General features: G+C 35.9%; 1 protein-coding gene across 1 annotated transcript in view; it reads right to left on the bottom strand.

Annotated features, from left to right (window-relative positions):
- ITGBL1 (integrin subunit beta like 1) overlaps positions 1-17,652 on the bottom strand; it is a 143,116-nt gene that overhangs the window by 58,142 nt on the left and 67,322 nt on the right. Inside the window, exons 5-7 of the mRNA XM_037378052.1 lie at positions 15,499-15,639; positions 12,754-12,894; positions 8,232-8,378 (exon numbers count right to left, since the gene is read on the bottom strand). Of these exons, the coding sequence (XP_037233949.1) occupies positions 8,232-8,378; positions 12,754-12,894; positions 15,499-15,639 (429 nt within the window). The remainder of the gene's footprint in view (positions 1-8,231; positions 8,379-12,753; positions 12,895-15,498; positions 15,640-17,652) is intronic.

Genomic DNA, 17,652 nt, shown 5'->3' with positions numbered 1-17,652 from the left:
GTAGCAGACACCTACCACAGTCATAATAAATAATCATATATGAATAATTACATAAATATATATAAATAATTGTGCTTGCCTCTTGCATATCCATTTAAACATCAGAATTTCTTTTGCCCTACACTGCCTTTCTTACTGCTGAAAATAAGAGATAGTTGAAGCAAAAATGCTATACTGAAAAAAAGCATGTCAAGTTATTCTCATTGTGAAGTGGCATCCATGGTTGTTACTCTGCCAGCCATTGGTGCCATGGTTTAGTTTCCTTTGGACTTCCTACTGGAATTTAAGTCCACAGCCCTAGTTCCCAAGTATCATCCTAAACAAGATATTTTACTTCTGTTCTTTACCTCTTCTCAAACTTCTCACTGTGAAAACAAGTGTGAAACTTCAGAACATTCACAAATTCTATTACAGAATTTTTTCTGAACTACTTCACTCTTACAATATCACCTACATCTCAGAAACAACTTCCGACACATCCTGCTTCTATCAGAACAGATTAAAAAAGCACTTATGCAGAAACAAAGTACTTTCTCAACCATTTATTTATGACTGAGTTATAAGCATTGCAAGTATGGGTTCAGTACAGAAATGAAATGTTCTCTTAATTTCGAGTCCTTCCTTGGTGCCTCTGTTCGTATTTTCTGTCTCCCCAAGAAGACAAAAGTAAAAGGCAAAAAGAAGAGCCAGGAGTGCTGTAAGAGGAGTCACTGAAAAATAGTGGCTTTCTCCACAGAGAAATACTGAAGTGTTGGGTTTCTGATACAAAAAGGATAAATACATTTTAAAAAGTCAGAAATGGAAAAAGGTGAAATACTCTCCGCAGTTCCAAACTGGCTTTCCTAACAAAAGGCGGCTTCTGAAGGATCCTGCTTCAATTAACAGAGAGAAAGGCTCATGCAGAGCCTGAATCAGAGAAGCAGTTTAAAATCAGTGATCTAAACTATTGATAGACAAGTCATGAGGAGTCTGATGCAACTATTTATCTGTATTTTTTTCTGTTAGACTTCAACAGGCTACAAGCGGAGTTCAGAGTGACAGTCCAGCATATAAGGGTATACCAAACTGTACAACAAATACTGTTATGCCAGCTCTTTTGGCATTAAAGTATAGTATAGTGAGTGCCCCTCTGCTTGAAGCACATGCGTGTATAACAAACCTCTAGTCTCAAAGTTGATGAGGTGAAAGCTAGAAATGTGACGCATGACTTGCATTTATGTTCTGTTCTTGTTACACCAGCTAATAACATTACTTGCTGCCAGGCTGTCTACTATAGTACTTTAATTAAGACCTCCTTCAGAATGCAAGGGTCATGCAAAATGAATGAAAACAGCAGGCCAGATTCAGAGATGATGTACATTGGAGTAATTTACACTTCAATTAAACAGTGCAATTTGCATAAGACAGTGCAATAAAGAGCTGGTAGCAGGGATAGTAACCTAGATTTTACCTTAGGATTGTTTACACTTTTCTGCTCTAATCCCATCCTATCAAATATAAAGTATAGTGAATTATTCAAATGGCAACTTCTACTATCATCTTCCTTCACTAAGTCAGCAAGAAATAGGCTTTAGAATAAATGTGGGTTTTTATAGGTACCTAATAGAAATAGGAAGGGTTTTTGGTTGATTGGTTTTGACTATATCATGCTAGAGGGGGACCCCAAAGTCCTTAATTAATAATTGCACTTAGAACAAAAAAAAATCAGAACTGTGAGGACATACAACAAACAATAGTTGTCCTGGTTTAACCCCAGCCAGCAACTAAGTACAATCCAGGTGCTCCCCCACTCCCAGCCACCCCAGTGGGATGGGGAGGACAATTGGAAAAAGGTAAAATGTGTGGGTTGAGGTAGGAAAAGTTTAATAATAGAAATAAAGAAAAACGTAATACTAATACTTGTAATGAAAAGGGAGTTCACAAAATGAGAAAGAGAACTAAAACTCAAAGGGGAAAAAAAAGACCAAACCAAGTGATGCACAATACAATGGCCCATGACCCACTGACCAACATCCAGCCAGTCCCCAAGTAACGACCCTGCACTCCTGGCCAACTCCCCTCAGTTTATATACTGAGCCTGATGCCATACGGTATGGAATATCCCTTTTCCCAGTTTGGGTCAGCTGTCCTGACTGTGTCCCCTCCAGCTCCTCATGCCCCTCCGGCCTCTTCTCTGGCAGGGCCTGAGAAGCTGAAAAGTCCTTGATTTTGTATAAACACTACTTAGCAAGGACTAAAACATTAGTGTGTTCTCATACTAAATCCAAAACACAGCATTGTACAAACTACTAGGAAGAAAATTACCTGTATCCCAGCTGAAACCAGGAAAACAGCAAATAAAGCTCTGGTGGTAACAGCACAGAACTAGTTCTCGCGATCTGGCACACACCACCAGCAGCCCTTCTGCCCTCCTAAGGCAAGATACCAACCTGTAGAGACTTACCTATTGGTGAGATGATCAGATTGGCATTACAGTTTGTATAGATTTTAAAATATTGACAATATACTGAAATGATGTCATCCAAAGGTTTATATGAAGCTATAGTAGTTAACAATCTAACCCCAGAAATTATTTACAAGCCAAATATTTTATGTCATATTTCTGACCAGTCATATAAAGCTTCAAAAGGTCAGAAGAAAATTGCATATTCACACCTGCTTTTAGACACCTATTTACCACATATCTTTTTTTCTAGTTTCCAGCCACTCTTGTTGGTACGCAGACGTGATTTATTCCCTGTGTGTTTCTCTTTCCTTCTACATGTCATGGTGTGTTGTATCAACAGGAAATTACAGCATTTCATGTATCAGCCAAGGCTTTGATTTACTGCTTCAGAGAAGCATAAAGTGTATGTTATACATTAGTACAGCCAAGATACCCCAAAAAAGATTAGGGCTTTACAGTAGCCACTGGCCAGTGGCTCTGCTCTTTGGAGTCATCGTTGACCCTTGTCCCTAAGCTTTGTTTTCAGGCTCTGGGACATGGTATCCTGCAGACTAGCAATATGCATTACAGAATCAAGCACTGAACACAAGGGATTGATTCATTGTCTCAGTTCACCACAGGGACTCTTTAATAAAGCATGGACCACTGCTGCTCTTCCACTAAGTCAGTCAACATCTGATAATTTTAAATAGAGAAGAAACAGCAAAATTACTGTAAAGTAGCAATGTCAGTAAAGTTTAAAATGCCATACAACTTTTTAATTCATTGAATATTTTGAAAATGGGACTTGAGCGAGTTTGCAAAAACAACAAAAATGTTTGCAGTTCAGAATCAAAAACTCTCTTCATATTTCAGATAGCCAATGCTAGAGCACAAGTGAAAGGGGGAATTTCACAGATAAGCAGTTTCATTCTCTATATGACAAATAAATGAAAGTAATTACAGAAAATAGATTAAAATGGTAAAGACATTACCAATAAGAAAATTTGTCATTTATCTGTCTTTGGATCACTGCCATGGGATGGCTGCCTTCACTACCAGTACGTGATGAGAACAAGATAATTTTTTAAAAAGCTCTCATTTATTATTCTCAAAACCTACTCTTTATTTTCAGTTCTCTTCCTGAATGTTTTTTGATTATAATTATTTTGAAATCTGCTTTTTGTCCTTAGGGGAAACTTAAGATATGTGCATTTTAAAGAGGAAAGTGGTTTGTCTTGTCCCTTAATCCTGACATCTCTTTATTTCTTACCATAAGGATTTTTTGGTGTGTCTTTTCCTTTATCTCTGACACTGGTCTTGTACAGTGTGTTCTTAAAAGGGACAGATTTTCCCTGTGAAATCATTACATCTATAGTGAAAAGTCACGCAGCAAGTAAAAAAAACCTCTCAGGAACAGAAGTGTAGAAGGAATTATTCACTTTATATGAATGAAACTGGCTAGAAACTTTCCTCATCCTCAACATGCTTTTGTAGGGAAAGTAACTTCTGGAAAATACCTAGCCATAATGCATTTTAATTCTCAAAGTTTTCATCCAATCCTTCTCTCGCATTTTATATAACAGGAACTACCGAACGTAAAGACAGCCTGCTTGATGTAACAGAGAATTTATATTTCCTCTGCCTTTATAACATCATTTGAGAATGTAGACATTCCCACTTACTGCTCAACATGTCAATATAAAGCCTCCTCTCTCCTTCACCTACTGAAGCAGCTAAGAAATAGAAGACCATGGTGAAATATATTTTTGTCAGCAACTTCGCTCTCTCCACATGCCAACCAGCACCCATGAAACAGCTTGTTACTCCTGTAAGTGACTGAGGAAAATCAAGAAGGGAATTACACTATGGAATAAAAGTTCACTGCTTCATCTGCTCTCAGGAGAGCAAAATGCAGATTGAGAAATAGTAATCTATAGCACTTTCTAGATACTGATTATCTAATTAGGTCACGTTCTTCATAACATCCTTTTAACTCTCTAAAAATTTTGATACAACTTTTACACACTCTCGATACATTAAACACATCATTTAAAAAAGCTTTCTTTTACTGTTACTTTTCTTATATCTTTTTGCTCTTGCTAAGGTTACGTGACATAGCTAAGGGAGCCTTGGATTCTCAAAATGAGTAGCATGTGACAATTCTGTTAGTTTGCACTGCTGATGCTTTCTCTGTTTCTGCTTATGTAGTAACAATTTGCCTTAAAGGTACCTAATAAAAATTCAGGTAAATGTATATAAACCCCCAGTACTTTATATGAAAATTTAATATTACAAACATATTGTGCCGTTGAATGATTAAAAAAAGTAAAATTAGGTTAACATTCTCTTCTTTCTCATTCATCATTACCTGTAGAAACTAACCATAACGTATAAAAGCAGCACCTTACCAAAATTAAGTTCAAAGATGGAAGCTTTTGGTCCCACATACAGACTGAAAATTTTTGAAGAGTACCATTTTGCCATGATTCTTCTGCTAATATTATACAATTCTGTGAAGTGACAGAAAGGATCCATTTTTTTTTAAAATGTAGTCCCCCATCATTCCAAATCTGACAAAAAAATACAAATCCCAACATTTTTTTTTAATAAGGAGTTTAGAGTATTTGATGGCCTGGTTTGGGTAGTTCTTTTGAGCTGGTTGGTTTTTTATTGGGGTTTTTTTGGTTTTATTTTTGGTTTTTTTGTTTGCCTTCTGTAATTGTTATTGGATATTTTAAAGACTGAAGATGAGTCATTGGGAGTTTTATAGTCTTTGATATCAGGAAGTTTTGCAAAATACAAAAATAACTTAAAATGGCCAGCCAAAGTTTTGAAGGATTATTCCTTCAATGCTTCCTCAGGCAGGATGGATTTTCTTTTACTACTGTTTAAGTGAAGTATTATCACGTTTTGAAACCACACAACAGTTCAACAACAAAATATAATTGAGGAAATATAATTTTGTTAATCTTGGGAACACAGTATCGGAAATATAATTTTTGTTAATCTTGGGAACACAGTATCACAACTGAAGTTTCAAACTCCTTCACTTGAAAAATCTGAGTGTATGTCAGCATTTATACAGAGACTATTGAAAGACACTGAATTTTAACAGTTCTTTTTCTCCCTATACATTTTGGTTATCTATATGCCATTAAAAAATCCTAAAAATGCTTTGTCCTTTAATGTGTTTATCCGAGACCATAAAAGTGATTACTAAAGAGTGGGTTAGCTGTCATACACTGTTGTAGACCAACTTAGAAACAAAAGGTACAGAGGAACAGAAAGCATTCTTCAAGGAAACTCAGTACATGGCAGAGTCAAAGTCATGCATTCCTGGGCTCTCTGCTCTGCATCCTATTTCATACATGAACTGCCTTGCTAAGATACCATTAAATAAGGACATTAAGTATTCAACTTCTTCAGAAGTACAGTGCATTATTGACCTGTACAAGGACTTTCTGCCCTTGTGTGATAGCCAGGAGAAAAATCTTACAAGAAGGTTAACAAAATAATAATGCTCAAATTTCTTCTGGAACTTTCCATTCCTTGTCACTTAATCCTCCTTGTGGATTTCAGAAAAAATTGAGCTGATGGTACAAGTCCCTGGCCTTTCCAACCCCAGAAGATTTGAAAGAAGTTGCATTTGTTTTGTCATCTGCTTGTGTAACACTTCTGCCTGTGACAAGCTATAATGACAAGTAGTAGGATTTTTCAAATGGGACCAAAGGATTTAACTGTGCAAGTTCAATGACAATTTTTCATAGTAACTAAACACCTACATCACTTCAGCAGTACAGGAACTTTCTCACATTTTTTATTATATACAAAATAGGATGGAAGAAAGGGAAATCCAGGGAGTCCAGGGTAAAAAAATACACTACCCAGTAAATTACAGATTATTAGATTAAAGTATCTTTTCTCTTTCTCTCTCCCAATTTCCTAAACAAAACTGCATAGAACTAGAAAAGATACCACATTCCATTTTAAAACAACTGTTTTCATAGGAATGTTTTCTCAAGCACAGAATGCAGAATCTCTTGTTCCTTCACTACAGTAGCTATCACACTATGTCCTAGATCCACGTCTGTGCCATTTGCACTCCTCATAAACCTTGGTGACCTTTTCTTGTTTGGAAGTCCAGTGAAAACCACTATCGACCAAGCCTTTTGTTCCAACAGATAATGCTTGTACTTTATTTGAAGATTTTGACCAACAGATCGTTCAGTTAAATTAATTCACCTAAAAAAGACTTATTTCACTGCTAGAATCTCAACAGGAGAACACTCTCAGTATTAATATTCAAGTGGTTGGTTGTTGGTTGGGTGTTTTTTTCCTGAAAGCCAAGAGGATAGAATTATTGCCATTAACAGCAGAATTTTTAAACTCACTCTTCTCACTATAATTAACAAAACCTTTCAAAAATCAAAATATAAATAAAACAATGTTCCATAACTTCAGACTGTATTTTTATTCAGATTATATTTGGTTTTAGGACGGTCTCTTTTTCTCTGTCATTTGAATTCCATTGTGCACAATGCAATTAAATCATAGAACTGACTCCAAATGCTTCACACACAACTCCTTGTGACATAGATGACAGAAGAGACATTTAGCATCCAATGACAACAGAAGTGTGAGTTCATATTAAAAAATATAAGTAAATCAAATGCCAACACTCCTTTAGTTATAATTCTTGCAGTCATGAACAATAAAATACAGCTAATTGTCTACAGATGCCATTTCACCTAACTTTTAGCCAAAAATTCCTTTGAGAATTTTTACCAAGAGAGTGTAATTCACTGGAAAATTTTAACTTAATTAATAAAAATGAAAGCAACAATCTGTAATGCATAGTTCTTTTAAGATATTGCTAATGCTGTATCTACTAAGTTATGAGCTGCTACACATTTACAAAGGGGAGAAAAATACAATTACCACAGTGCTAACTTGGGTGGATAATATACAATTTTTGACTGTGTTAGACAGTATTAGTGAAAGAAGAAATTGCGAATGAAATAACATTTAGGGTCAAATGCAATAATTCAAGAGTAGCTTTAAACCTTTCCCAGCAAATACTTAAGTGGGCAGAACTCATAAAAAATTCGATTACCACTTCTAGCAAAAGTCTATCTCATATTTAGTTTTCTCTCTTCTCTCTGCAGAAAACCACATTTAACACAGTGACAGAGGAAAATTAGCAGGTGTTTTTCCTTCTGAGAAAAGTTTCCTTTTGCTTGCAACGTGTGTTTCAATTGTATGTATGACTTAGTTTTTTAGTCAAAGCATTTCACAAAGAAATGCTTTCAAATGAAAAGCCTGTGGCTAACTAGCAAACTACATTGAAGAAAGGTGCATTTTAGAAGTCAGTCCTGCACTCCAGGGCAGGTTCTTAAGTAGCATAAATCTGAACAGCTGTTACCACAATGGTGCCACAATGTTTTACACAAGCTGAAAATCCCATGTTGGTTTTGTCAAAGAATGCACAGAATAGATTCATATTTTGCATATACCTTTAGTAAAGGCTTAACTGCAGCAATCTTCAAAGCTTCCTTAAAAACTTCCAAAACAAACGCTGAGATATGTAAAATAAAGTACAAAGCAGTAGATGAAAGGAACAATAGGTGACCTTTGTATTCTTCTCTTCCCTCCTCATAACTCACACTTTATGCAGGGATGATTCATGCACAATAAGCCAAGAAATTTCACATTTTTCAGTACTAATAACGCTGGACATCTGTAAAAAATATTTTAATGAAAGTACATTTTAAGGGCATGAAAATTCTTCTGGAAATGTGCTTACCCCTTCCAGAGCAAGGTAAATTAGAATTTCCTTGGCATTTCTTAGCACTTTCCTCAACAGACAACGGACAAGAAAGTGGATGTTCACATTTCTTCCCAGTCCATCCTTCTTTACAGTCACACCTTCCACAATTACACTGTCCATGACCTTTACAATGAATACAATTAAGGATTAGTCTACATATTGATGATAGGTATTAAAACCTCATGATTACATGAACTTCAAAGTTGTGGTTTCATTAAATAATCAGACTGGAAAAAAATACAATCAATTCACTACATCTACTCTTTTTCTGAAAAGAGCACTGGTCTATCATTCCGTTTGAGCCATATTTATTTCTAATTTTTTTTTTCTTAAGGGATGTTTTGCCACTTGGCACACACTCATCACACAGAAGGGTGGAATACAGGTTACAAATCCACATTTCACCACTGTCTGGACAAGTGGAGCCTTCATAAGGCATTATTTCAATTACCTTTATAATGTTCTTTTTCTACCACAGCTGCAGCATATCGTGTAAGTAATACAGTGATACCATCTTTCATCTACTTGCAATCAATGTCGTACACTAAAGAAAAGCAATATCAGAACAATTCAAGTTTCAAACCAGTGCCTTCTACTAAATGGTGATGTGCAAATAATAAAATAATGGACATAATCAGTTCCCATTTCAACAGGGCAGCTGGATGTGGTTTTGGTATCTCATTAGCTAACTTGACTTTTCCTGACCATGTCTGAACATAGCAACATAAATACAACTTTCACTGTGAAAGCTGAGGTGAGGAAAAGTAGCTGAACTCCATAGAAGCTTTTTCTGAAAAGTTTCTTTAAAAAAATGTGACAGCCAAGAAGTTAGGGGTAAATTCCTCCTGGGAACTTAACCAGGAAAGCCATCCAATCCACTTCCTCTATACGAGTGCTAACATATCCAGACCAAGAAAAACCAAGCTAATTGCCCAGCACCTTCATCATGAGCCTAATGCTCTTTGCATAAAGCAGTGGGATTCTGGCAGTACAAAATGTTCCTTGCACTGGATGAGGAAAGCTTAAGCATCAACAAAAACATTCCTTGCCACAAAATCAAATATTTATTTTCATGAGTTCTGACAGCAGGTTAGATCTTCTCTCACAATTTTTGCATCCACTGGATGCAGTGCTCTGATGTCCACTTGTCTATCCAGGTTCTTCCTGAAAACCATAGCAACACAGATTGTATATTGCCTTCTAATCGTACTTGCATTTTAAGACTGGTTTATATTATATTTCTAAAACATATGCATTTATCAGTTCAAAAGGAGAAAAAAGGGAGGAAGCAAGCATTCTGCAAGTTGTCAGAGTAGTTGCTAGAATACAAGTCTTGTTAATTTCACAAGAACAAGCTTTATTTACATTTGTTATTTATTTTTCTTGAGAAGCAATAAAGTCTTCCTCTTGTGTAGACACTAGATTTAGGTTAGATCTAAGGAAGAATTTCGCTACTGTGAGGATGGTGAGGCACTGGCACAGGTTGCCCAGAGAAGCTGTGGATGCCCCGTCCCTGGCAGTGTTCAAGGCCAGGTTGGGTGGGGCTTTGAGCAACCTGGTCTAGTGGAATGTGTCCCTGCACGTGGTAGGGGGTGGTGGTGGAACTAAATGGATCTTAAAAGGTTCCTGCCAACAAAAATCATTCTGTGATTCTGTCCCTTGATTTCATGTGTGCTTGCTGACAGGTTGTGAATTGGACACATGTTCCCTAATCCAAATAGATACCTATAAGTAGATGATGCTCTTTCATATAATATTTTCTTTGCTAAAGCCACAGCAAAGGAGCTAATGAGATGTGTAAATGAGGAGTTTTCTTATGAAAGCCTTTTTTCTTTCAATGTCAAGTCATGAAAGCTATTCTCTCTTTAAAGGAAGAGAATCACTTTAACGTTGTAAATACCTCTGAAAGAAAAACATTCAGTAACATACTGAACATCATTTCAGATGTTAAAAGAAGGCATCCAGTTGCCAATATGAGGTACTACAGATTGACATTCACCCTAAACTGTATGAAGCTTTTGGAAGGAGCTGCTGTTGTGTGATGTTAAATCCTCACAGCAGGGCTGTCAATTACTGTCATTTGTAATTTATGAACTAAATGTAGCATTTCATTCAGTTATAATAAAATTATTTACATGTAAACATGTTTTCCTATCATTTCAATCTGCTCCTCAGGACAACATGATTTCCTGTCTCTACCTATTAGGTAGGCAGAACAAGACAGGAAAAGTTTTGTACCAGCTCTGTTTGATGTAGGTTTTAAGAAAGATGGATTATTTTTCCTGTCTTTACTAATCCCTTTTGGATTCATCCTAAATCAATTTACAAATAATTGTGAGAAAAATGAGGATGTTTTGCAAATGCACCTAACACATGCACACTTTGTGCACTAAGTAAATTTCTCATAAACAAATAAAAAAAGTTGTCTTTTACAATTCTGCTAATAAATCTTCGATTTAATTGCAAATTCTGTCTACCACACTAAACTAAAATTAATACTTATGCATTGTCCATTTCTGAAACAGGACTAAACAGCAGGACTACAAGACATTACACTGCTTCATGTGAAAATAGATTTTTTCCACAATCTCTTTGAGGAATGCATACTTGGATGGCCAGCTAAGGCTAAATTAGGCTGTTCTAAAACATAATGGAAAGGGATAAGAATAAGATGTAGTACTAAAATTTTTGCTGATTAGATAGCAAAACAAACCTACACTTCAAGTTTTAATTGTATCAGGCAAGCCATGTGAGTACCTCCTTTACTATCGCTCATAAGGTTTGCTCATTTACAGTCATATCTGTGTAATAAAAACACTGTACCAGTCCTTAATCCAATGGTAACTGGCAATATCTTCCCTCCCACTCCTTTGCAACTGTCCATACTTTCTTACAACCATTACCACCCTGGGCAGCAGCAGTGGCAATGGAAATAATGTCCAGGAAGGAGGGAGGGAGTTCAAGCCCTGTTTCAGTGGTGCAGCATTAGCTGTTTGCTGTAATCTAAATTGGTTTGAAACTTGTGTTCACCCTTAACTACAGAACACATTTACCATGTTGGTTTTTTAGCTTTGTATTCCTTAGCTGATGCTGACATTTTGATCACTCCCCGAGTGCTAAAAACATTCTCAGCAATAATATATTCAAAAACTGACAATATCCCAGTCAATCCTCCTGCTGCTCTCATGACTGCAGTTCTACATCCTTTCAGCTTATTAATTAGATAAACCTATACAAAACATTTGTAGGTGGCTGAAACAGTAACAAGCAAATGAATGCACTGAAGGTTTCTAGAAATGCTTTTTTTTCTCTCTCTCATTTTATTAGCTAGTGATTCATCAATGTTTATTTTAAAAAGCCACCACAAGTTAAGAAACCTTTCACCTTTATCACAGGCAAAAAATGTGCTAGGAATTTTATCTATCATGTTTGTTTCAGTTTTCTCTCCTTCTTACCAACAACTCCTATGATCTTTCTAGGGGGGATCTCTTATTCTTGTAATAGGAAGAGAATATATTTATTTTCCTTGATGTGACTGAATTGTTCCTATTAGTTAGGCCAGATCAGATTTCAACAGGATGCATTACAGCTGACAACCTGTAATCTGTCAAGTTCCTTTGAAACCACCCTCATTTGTTTTTGCAAAGTTCCTGTGTGTACAAATTGCATGCTGTGTATTGATCAAAGTCCTTCTCTCCTGCCAAGCACTAGCATCTTTATTGGTAACTGTACAAAATTGTATGCAAGGTCTCACTCAGAATCTCAGCTTTTCTTAGTTTATATATGGAGCATCAATCTAAATACACTCCAAACCTTGCACAGCTGGACGGATTTTAACGAATTTGAATATAATGTTCTGAAGTACAAGTAGAAGAAAAAAGGAAGATGAATGTTTCTAGGATGTACAGTCAGTGATATGTAGCTGGGCCACACATTCATATTTTCCACATATTGATGATCTACTTGCTCTCAGGTTAGCTACTATTCTCAGGATACTGTTTTTCATTAACTCATGAATGAATTCACTTTTCCTTTAGATTTCTTCCTGTTGCTTGCCCTCTCCCTGCTGTATAACATGAAATAGCAAATAAAATTTGATTTAACATTTTGAAATTTCCACAAGGAAGGATATATGGAGATATATATATATATATACACACACATAGTTTCAACCATTCTCCAATGCATGTGACGTTATACTGAAGACAAGAGTGTTAGAAAGGAGATGGGCACCTAAAATTATTTCATGTTTACAGAATTCTGTTAAAAGGCTTAGAAAAGAGACATGTTTTAAGAAAGCTTTAGAACTGAAAACATTTTTTTTTCAGAATTATGTCTTTAAATTTAAAAAGTCCACTCCCAAAAAACTAGCTAAAGCTTGGTATATTTTAAGCTAGGAAAATGAGAATTGGAGCATTAAGGAAGAGCAAGATCAGACCAATTGGATGTTTTTGATATAAAACTACACAGAAGCTCCTTTTATATATATATACCATACCTGAACAGAAGTCATCAGAATATCTATCATATGCTGCTTTGCAGTTTCTTTCATCACACTCACAGGTATCTCCATGAATATCTCCCCAGTCACCAGTTGGATCCACATCATGGCATGTGCATTCCCCACATACACATGTGCCTAGGAAAGGGGGGCATGGTGGTGAGAAAAGGGAGACAGACAGAAGATTAACTGAGCAATTTAGGGTAATAGTACTTTGATTACAGGAATTTACACTTGTGAATTTTCTGCTTTCACAAGAGTGCAGTTTCAAAGCTGCAAGTGTTAATCATGAGCATATGCTCATCTTCTATGATTTCAAACCTTCTATGATTAGTTAGTAGTAATACTTTATACAAACAAGCTGGCTTCCTGTTGAAGTTTCTTTTAGCTGTTGAGCCTTGTAGGAATCAACAGAAAAATGTAGTGCACAGAACAGTCATAAGTCTTTGACATCAAAAGTAATTTGCCCTGACACTAATGACAATAAAAATCAATGCTGTTTAAATGACTTGGGCACAGTAGATAATTAATGATTGTTAAAGCATAAACATTTAAACTAGAAGGGAATCCAAATTCTAATCCAGCTAAAAATGTCTAGGAGGTCATTATTTACCGAAGCAGAACATTAGGACAGATCTACACGACCAATATTCAGGACCATATCCTGTTGGCTACAATAAGAAGGGAAATGTGAAATATGACAAAGTGACTAATTTGGCACAACCTTACCGATATACAGAGAACATGCATCCCGCTTAGGAAAAGTCAGAATGAAAAGACGACAATTTCCTTATTCAGAAATCCAAATATGCCTCAGGGCCATACACTCACCACTTTTTCTGAGATGTCAACAGACACAAACAAGCAGCCTAACCCTACAGATGTGCATGTGCTTCATTTCCTGAAGAGTAGCTTTACCTTCTGCTACTCCACCAAAGCCTTTGTCATCTTATTCAAATTACTGAACAAGATAACAGGATAGGGTGACTAAAGAGTATGTATAGATATTAGCACATATAGATAAGAGTTGCTGCTCTGTTTAGTGCTAAAGCCACCAAGACAGCCCTAAAGAAATTTTCACCTGATTTTTTGGTACTTTCACAATTCAGTGACATTACTGAAGAAGAAAACCTAACAACAATAAACAAGCAAAACCCCCCAGAAAATTAGGAAATGCCTCTGGAGAGTGATTAATCCTCCTAGAAACAGCTTCAAAGTGAATTTGGGTCAGCTGCCCTGGATATTGGAATGCAAAACACCATCTTGCCAAAGTGTAAAAAAATCTAAAGGTTCACATCTGATCTCAGCTGATTGACTAGACAGCTGGTGGAAAGATACACACAGTTTATCCATCTTAGCACTGAAGAAGACTGGACAGCAAGGTTAGCCTCGATATTTGATTTTTAGAAGGCTCAAGACTGACAAGATGAACTCTACCTATATCACAAGATGTATAAACACAGAAGACTAGGTAAATGGGACTAAAGAGAGTAGAACTACTGTGTTGAAAAGCAACTATATATAGTAAAATCCTACAAAAATTTAATGTGGATAAAATCACAACTATATGAAAGGCTGAAAATATAGAAGTGTCCTATGAACATACCTTTGTATAGCAGGTTTTAGCTATTCAGAATATCAGCTATAACTTATATTTCCCCCAATACCAATGTAAATTTAGAGAAATACTTGCCCATTAAAATTTCAAATTTGAACAAAAAATTGCTTTGACAAGAAATTAATTTTCAGTGCAAACAAAGCATCTGATCTGAAGCCACTTTGATATTTATTATTTTCAGAATTACAGAAAATTTTTTACTGCTAAGGTCCCAAGACTAAATGAGCCTACGTGTTCTCTGTATTTGAGCAAATCTTTCAGTTTCCTCTAAATTGAGGAAAGAGAGTTTTCTAATTGCTCTCAGGATAATTAGAGGTTCACACTATAGCAGGTTTTGTCAGTTGAAATGTTTTTAAGAGATGTATCTGTGTGACTTGTGCTTATCTGTAACTGTAATTATTCTGGACTATTGCCAAAAAAGAATAACACGTTTTTTTAACTCTTTCATTTAACAATGAAGCCAAATGTAGCTGCTAGTGAAAAGCAACCTTATTTTGAACTACTTTTTTCCTAAAATGGCTAACCAGGCAGAAGTATAAGGTAAAATTCAAATTTTGTAACTTTGTGCAAATAAAACCCCATGTAGTCAGAAACACTGTGTGAAGTTCACCCTTCCATCTCTGTATTCATTCCATAGCATTGTTACCGAACACATCATAGTGGTTTTTTTCCGGTTGCAGTGAAAACTAAAAGCCTTGTGTTTTCATTTTCCCTATTCAGTTGTGGGTCCTTGGTCTTCTTTAAGAGTGAATTGACACACAGTCCTGTTGGCCTTATAGCACCGATACATACCAAGTCAAAAATCTGCTAACATTTTATTTTGCAGGATAGGTCTCACCAAAGTAGATGTACTAACAAATTATCCTGCTCAGTCTTACTACAAAATTGAAGGATGAGAACAACTTGGGTCAGCTTAATCCAAAAATAGGTGTGGAGTTTTGTAAATTTATACCTAAACACAGGTATCTACCCACTCACTTGGAAACATATTCAGAATTGAAATAAGTGAGAACAAACAAGAAACTGTCAGCAAACACAATCTATGTCCTACTGCAGAAAATGCATATTGTAAACCAGAAGCAAGCTATATAAATATGCATAGAAGGAACGTGCAAATGACACACCTCTGTTGCTGCAGATTTTGCCATCTGGAGATGTGCATCTTTTCTTGATCTCCCAGGGGGTGATGTCACACTGGAATTCACATTTATCTCCATGCCAACCAGCCTCACAGTAACAGTTTCCACAGTAACACTTTCCATGGCCTTAAGCCAAAACAAATTTTATACAGTGAGAAAAAGACAAGTTTTTAAAAGGCATTAACAATTTAACTGTTTTGATCTTTTCTTTTAAAAACTTTTAGCACTAGAATAGAAACAATTTACAGACCATATATGCCAGATATCAAAGGATATCTGAAATATACTTTTCCCCAAGTCTATTTTCAAACATGTTCTCATTCAATCACAGATTAAATCCCATCAATAAACACTAGTAACATCAACATTTTTTATATTTGTAAGCTTAATTTTTGAAACTTTATAGGCAAATGTTGAAATTTAAGCACCGCTTTAAATGTTAAGATAGGACACACTTGCCTACCATACTTGGCATGTCTAACCAAGCATTGTCCGTTCTTGACGACTCAGATAATTCCAGAAGGGAGACCTTGATTTATCACAAATTGTCTACATTGTATATGGCTTCCCTTTTTACCTGTTAACAAGATTTTTGAACATGGATAAGCCAGCTCATGAAAGATAAGAATTAGTAAAATGAACCTTTTAGATGCTAATTTAATAAACCACACATCTCCCAAGAAGATAGTCAGGTCATCTGAGACTTGATGAAACCAGCTCCTGAACATTTTGATCCACTACAGTACTACTGCCATGTGCTTCAATGATACAAAGCATTTAAATTAAGTAGCTGCAACTCTCAACTAATCTTAAAGCCATAAGTTAATTCTTTACTAGAAGGATCAAGTCAGGATCTTGTCCTTTTTCCACCCCTAGGTATGTCAAGCTTAGTAGACCTGGTCCTTTCTATCACTGTCTGGTCAGCTGAGTTCCTTAACTATCAAGACCTCAAATTTAAACCTGTGGAATAATATTTTTTTTTCCTGTTTTTATAGTTACACATGGAATTTTCATTACAATCGTTTGGTTACATGTCAAAAAAATAACAGAAGATAAAAATACTATCTTACTTAGATAACTAAACAACAAAGACAGTCTAAAATAATGCTTATTACCAAAAAGTTGTTCTTAAATAGTGAACAAGATACAATGGGGAAAATGGTGGAGTAAATTAATTTGATCTACTGTCAGTTTTTGCAGATCGAAACATCACTACTTCAGTCTTTACTCACACTTCTATAGTCCTGAAATAAGTATGAATTCAATTATAAGATTTGCCTCTACCTCTTATTTTTGACTGAAGACAGAATCACTCCATTAAAGCAAAAAAGCTTTAGATAAGAAAGATCAGGATCAGAATTTAATTTGCTAGAAGCACGATACTTTATTAAAAAGAAGCTGCAACTTGATTCCAAAGTTTACATAACCTCAAACAAAAAGTGATGCAGTCAACTGACTGATAAAAATCCAATGGAAGCTGAAAAAGCTTGATACACCTTTGTAACTCTGCCCTACCTAAGAATCGATTTGCTAAAAAAATACAGTCCCCTTGTGCAAAGATTAAAATGCATGTTATCCATATTGCAGCATGGCATTGCGTGCTTTTCCAGGATAAAATACTAGCTCACAGCTGCAGGTTTTAGAAACATGTGTAAATAGCTTTTGTCTTTTCATTAGTTTGATCCTCCATAGTTGGCTTTCTTTGAAGACAATTACAAACTTCAAGACCTGTCCATACCTTCAAGGACAATAAAGGGTATGTAGCAACTAAGTAGGTGCTACACAAACTGTTAAAGCACAACACATTAGGTTCACCCTATCTGTGAAGAATATCTGGGGGCCCATTGCTAGCTAAGCAGAACCAAGCTGGAACACTGTTTCTTTATTACTTCATAAATAAAGCTAAATGATTCCTGTGGTGGAAATCTTGTGGAAAGATGGCATAGAGGGTATTAAAAGAGACATTGGGATGGGAGAGAGAAGCAATAACCAGATAGGCATGTGAGGTCTGCTTTTCCTGTGATGAAATTATGTACCTTTGACCTTCAGTTCATGTGCTGCCCATTTTTTCTGCACAAGGCCTGGTTCAACATGTGGTTATGTACTGCAGAAGTTTACTAGAAAGCAAAGCAAAATCTA

Source organism: Falco rusticolus, chromosome 2 (genome assembly GCF_015220075.1).
Source record: "Falco rusticolus isolate bFalRus1 chromosome 2, bFalRus1.pri, whole genome shotgun sequence".
NCBI classification, from domain to species: domain Eukaryota; kingdom Metazoa; phylum Chordata; class Aves; order Falconiformes; family Falconidae; genus Falco; species Falco rusticolus.
The sequence above is the reverse complement of the archived record's forward strand: the minus strand, read 5'-3'. Positions and strand labels throughout refer to the sequence as shown.